The following is a 5341-nucleotide window of genomic DNA, read 5'->3' as shown; positions in this document are numbered from 1 at the left end:
CGGTCCCGGCCCCGCGCCGCCGGCCCCGCCTTCCGCGCACGTTGGTTCCGGAGGCAGCGTGTGCGCGGGAGTGCGAGCCCCGGGCCGGTATGGCGGCGCGCCCGGGCTGAGGAAGGTCGGGGGCTGCGCTGCGACTCTCTGCCTCCCACACGAGGCCGCCTCGTCGGCGCCCCGGTGCCCGGGCCTGCCGGGCCCTCGACTGTTGCGGGTTCCACACGGACCGCGGCGGACGCGGACTGCGGCGCCCGCGAGCTCGGGGCTGGGTCGGGTCGGGGTCTGGAGTGCTCCTGAGGCCTGCGGCACCGGCTCTGGTCGGGCCGGGTCGGGCGACGGTTGGGCTGGGCCGGGTGGGGCTGAGGGAGCGCAGCGGAGGGAGGGCGAGGCCGGGCGGCGGAGACCGAGGCCGAGGCCGAGGCGGAGGCCGGGCGGGCGGCGGGCGGGGCGCTGCGGCCGCGGCCATGGCCGACGAGACCCCTCGGAAGGGCAGCTTCTCGGCGCTTGTCGGACACACCAACGGCCTCACCAAGCCCGCGTCTCTCGCCGCGGCCGCCGTCACCTCCAAGCCCGGGGCCGCCGGCGGCTCCAAGAAGCTCGTGATCAAGAATTTCCGAGGTGGGTGCGGGGCGGGCGGGGCGGGGGTCCCTCCCCTTGGCCGCTCGGGCTGCGACGTCGGCGGGGCGGCGCGGGCCAGCGGCGGCTTCCCCTTGGTCTGTATAGTTGGTCCAGTGGCATTGAGTGACGCCAGGTAACTCAGGTGTCCCGGTTCGCACGGCCGAGCCGGACCGAGTAGCAGGACTGAAGCTCTTCGTGATGTAATTTAATTACTTGCTCCACTTCTCACCAGCTCTGTCGCTGTCACTGTCTCAAAGCAGGCGTCTTCGATGCAGACACACCAGTTACAAGCTTATTCTTCACCTTCCTCCCAGCTTGGAGTAGTTTCAGTCAACTTTAAATGTTGTAGAGGGCTTAACTATTCCACGTTTATACGTTTGTGAAACCCACTTGTTAAGTAAAGGAATACTGTTAAGATTTGTATGATTCCTACATGTGCTTATTCTAAGTATCAGTACTAGACGTATTTGTTTAGCCAAACGAAGATGGAATGGTTGCATAGTCTGTAACCCAAGAAATTTATAAATGTGGTACTTGTATTGGGAAAACCTAATTTTTGCGCTCCTTACCTGTGTGTCTTTTAAGGACTTTTTTTGTGGAATAGTTTTTTAAAGATGTGTGATTCTTAGCATGGATGCCGTTACCCACTGACTCCATCTGCATTTACAGACAGACCTAAATTGCCTGACAACTACACTCAGGACACCTGGCAGAAACTTCATGAAGCAGTGAGAGCCATACAGAGTAGTACGTCCATCAGATATAACCTGGAAGAGCTCTACCAGGTAAGGCTCCACATGTGCAGAAAGCAGAGCTCGTTAGAATTCTCACTGAGATGTAAGCGCGCAGTTTTCTTAGGGAGAACTTTTAGACCTGAGGGGGCCAGGGTCCGGTTTTTCACTTACCTGATTGTTTCTTATAGTGTCTAAATAGCACAATTATCCAACTCCTGTGAAATGTGACCCAGACGTGGATCTTGTGCTCCTCGGTGTTGTTTCAGAGTCAGTAATGAAGGGGATAATAGAAATCGACTCTTTGCCTGCAACAAGAACAGTAGGAGTTCGGTGGCAGCGTGTCCCAAGTCGAGGAGTGTTTTCCGTTTCTGGTGGTTGTGGGATTTTTATTTCATTTTCAGGCCTCAGCTGTCTAGAAGGGTATTTAAAGTTAACCCATTACAGGAGAGAAATGCCTTTGTAAGAGTCACATGACTTCTAATATTTTCCAAATATGCGGCAAACTTATTATAATTCTATTATGTTATATATGAAACTCTTATTACAGTTTGACATGTTAATGTGGATTTTCCCCTTTTCGTTGTGTTTTGTGATTAATTGTTGCAGTTAAAATGTGCAGACTGGTTTTGTTACATTTAATTTCAGATAACGATGTTCCTTTTCTAACACCAGAAGAAATGATCAAAAGTAGGTTTCACTTTTGGGATATTTCAGTTACACACAGACTGGTTTTCCTGATATCTTGTTTTTAAAGAATGACATTCGCTAACTGATCTAATATTATCTACATTTTAGGTAATATGATATCACAATTTCTACTAAGAGACTTAAATTGTTTTCTGTTTACATAAGTGATTACATTTTTCTGTTTACATAAGTGAAAAATTATGGAAACTACAAAAAGTACAAAGGAGAAAATAAAAATCACCTATATTCCTACCACCCAAAGAAGACTACCATGGACAGTTAGATGGACACCTGTCCCTTCCTTGTCTTAAGTTTGTGTGAGGTTATTGTATTGTTTAATCGACTTAATTACGGTGTAGAATATGTACTTCAACAAGTTTTAACAAATGTATCCAATTGTATAACCACCAGTCAAGATACAGAATGTTTCTGTCACCCCGAAAAGTTCCCTGAGGCCCCTTTGCAGTGGGTCCTGTCCTGTGCCCTAACCCCCAGTCCTTGGCAGTCACTGATGTGCCTTGTGTCGGTATGTTTTGCCATCTTCAGAGTCTCATGTCAGTGGAACCGTGCAATTGTGCCTAGCTCCTTTCGCTTAGGGTAGGGCTTGTGAGTTGGGCACATGCATGCGTCGTGACAGTAATTCGTTTCTTTGTTGCTGAGTACTCTGGGGACCACCAATTAGTTATCCTGAGGTAATGGACGTCTGGGTGTCTAGTTTTGGGTTATGAATAAAGCTGCTGCAGACATTCATGGGTAAGTCTTTGTGTGGACAAAAATTCTCATTTCTCTCGGATGAACATCTAGAAGTAGGTTCTCAGTAAAATGGAAAGTGTGTGTTTAACTTTACAAGACATTTCCTAACTTTTTCAAATGGCTTCACCGTGTTGCCTCTCTGCCAGTGGTATGTGAGCGTTCCAGCTGCTCCGTGTGCTTGCTGACATTGGGTATTGTCAGTCTTTTTAATTTTTGCTATTCTAGTAGGTGAGTAGTGGAATTTCCCTACGGTTTTAATTTGCATTTCCCTAACGATATTAGGTATCTTTTCTTGTGCCCGTTGCCATTCCATACACCTTCTTTAATGAAGTGTGTGTTCAGATCTTCTGCTTTTTTTTTATGGTGGTGTTTATTTTCTTATTATCGAGTGTTTGAGTTTATTACGTGTTCTGAGCATGCATCGTATACCAGGTGTTTGCCTTGCAAATATGTTCTCCCAGTTTGCAGCTTGTCTTTTGATTCTCTTAACTATGGCTTTCAGAGAGCAGACGTTTTAAATTTTGATGAAGTCTTTGTATCAGTTGGGTCTTTTATGGATTGTGCTTTTAGTGTCTCTCTGAGAAGTCTTTGCCTAATCTAAGGTGGTAAAGATTCTCCCTTGTATTTCCTTCTTGCAGCGTTTTAGGTTTTACATTTAGGTCTGTTGTCTGTTTTGAGGTGAATTTTTGTATTTGCTGTGAGGTATAAATCCAAGTTCACTGTCTTCCCTGTGGAGGTCCAGTTGGTCCAATGCCATGTGTTGAGGCGTCTGTCTTCTCCAGCAAACTGCCTTTGCTCCTGTGTCAGAAGTCCTTGTCCCTGTGAGTGTGGGTGTCCTAAGTCTCAAAGTCTGGAGCGCTGGCCCTGCAGGTTTATCCTTTTTTGGGTAAACTTGTTTTGGGTATTCTAGGTCCATTATATTTCCATATGAATTTTAGAATCTCTTTGCCAATTTCTGCAAAGAAGCCTCCTAGGATTTTGGTTTGGATTATGTGTAATTGTAGGTGAGCGTGGGGAGAGCTGCTATCTTGACAACACTGAACCCCCCAGTTGACCACAAGGGACAGCTCTCGCTTAGTTAGGTCTCAGCAATGTTTTCTAGTTCCGCTGTGCGGGTCTTGTACATCTTTTGTGAAATTTATCCCTAAAGCATTTCATATTTTTATGGTATTGTAAAAGTTAGTATAAATTTTAATTTCTGGTTGTTGATAGTACATACAAATACAACTCACGTTTATACATTTATCTTGTACATTGCTGTCTTGCTAACCGCACTTATCTCTAGTAGCTTTTTCGTAGATCCCATTGGATTTTCTGTGTAGACAATCATGTCGCCTATACACAGAGATAACTTTACTTCTCCCTTTCTAATCTGCATGCCTTTTATTTCCTTTCTTGCCTCATTGAACTATATAGGACCTCTGGTGGTTAGTACGATGGTTAATAGAAACGGAAAAAGCAGACATCCTTGTTTTGTTCCTGGTCTTAGGGGAGAAAGCTTTCAGTCTTTCATCATTGAACACCATACGATGCTAGCTGTGGGTTTTTCAAAAATACCCATTATCAGGTTGAGGAAGTTCCTTTCTGTTCCTAGGTTGTTGAAAGTTTTTATCAGAAATACATGTTGGATTTTGACAAATTCTTCTGTGACTGTTGAGGTGGTCATGTGATTTTTGTTTTTTAGTTTGTTAATTACACGGATTGATTTTTTCATATGTTAAACCAGTCTTTCATTCTGGTATAAATCCTACTTGGTCATGATGTATTATCTTTTCAATGTACTGTTCGACTCAGTTTCCTGACATTTTGTTAATTTTTGCATCTGTGATCACAAAGGATATTGTATTCTCGTGTAATGTCTGTGTCTGGTTTTAGTATCAGAGTAATGCTGGCCTCATAAAATGAGTTGGAAATGTTCTCTTCTTTTCATTGTCTAGAAGACTTTGTGTAGAATTGGTATTATTTCTTTTTTGTTTTTTTATAAAATAAATTTATTTATTTTTGGCTGTGTTGGGTCTTCGTTGTGGTGCGCGGGCTTCTCATTGTGATGGCTTCTCTTGTTGTGGAGCACAGGCTCTAGGCACGTGGGCTTCAGTAGTTGTGGCACTTGGGCTCAGTAGTTGTGGCTCATGGGCTCCAGAGTGCAGGCTCAGTAGTTGTGGTTCACGGGCTTAGTTGCTCTGCGGCACGTGGGATCTTCCCGGGCCAGGGCTCGAACCTGTGTTCCCTGCATTGGCAGGTAGATTCTTAACCACTGCACCACCAGGGAAGTCCAGAATTGGTATTATTTTTTCCTTAAATGTTTGAGGGAATTCCCCAGTGAAGCCATCTTGGCTTTCTTTGTGGAAAGATTTTCAACTACAAATGTCGTTAGTAGATACAGAACTATTCAGTTTATCCGTTTCTTTAAGTTCACTCATCTTCTGCGATGTCTAGTCTGCCATTAGTACCACCTGGTATAATTTTCACCTCTGCATTGTTTTCCTCTCTAGGTGTTCAATTTGAATCTTGTTTTGTATCTTCTCTTTGCTTAACTTTCTTTAATGTGTGGAGCA

At 45.1% G+C, this 5341-nt stretch overlaps 1 protein-coding gene across 1 annotated transcript in view; it reads left to right on the top strand.

Annotated features, from left to right (window-relative positions):
• Positions 1 to 70: 70 nt before the first annotated feature.
• Positions 71 to 5341, top strand: part of CUL4A (cullin 4A) — a 45811-nt gene continuing 40540 nt past the window's right edge. The window contains exons 1-2 of the mRNA XM_089899330.1: positions 71 to 612; positions 1282 to 1397. Of these exons, the coding sequence (XP_089755456.1) occupies positions 459 to 612; positions 1282 to 1397 (270 nt within the window). The 5' untranslated portion in view covers positions 71 to 458. The remainder of the gene's footprint in view (positions 613 to 1281; positions 1398 to 5341) is intronic.

This window comes from Delphinapterus leucas, chromosome 18 (assembly GCF_059928025.1).
Source record: "Delphinapterus leucas isolate spDelLeu-1000000601 "Yukka" chromosome 18, BTC_Dleu_Yukka2, whole genome shotgun sequence".
NCBI lineage: Eukaryota > Metazoa > Chordata > Mammalia > Artiodactyla > Monodontidae > Delphinapterus > Delphinapterus leucas.
The sequence above is the reverse complement of the archived record's forward strand: the minus strand, read 5'-3'. Positions and strand labels throughout refer to the sequence as shown.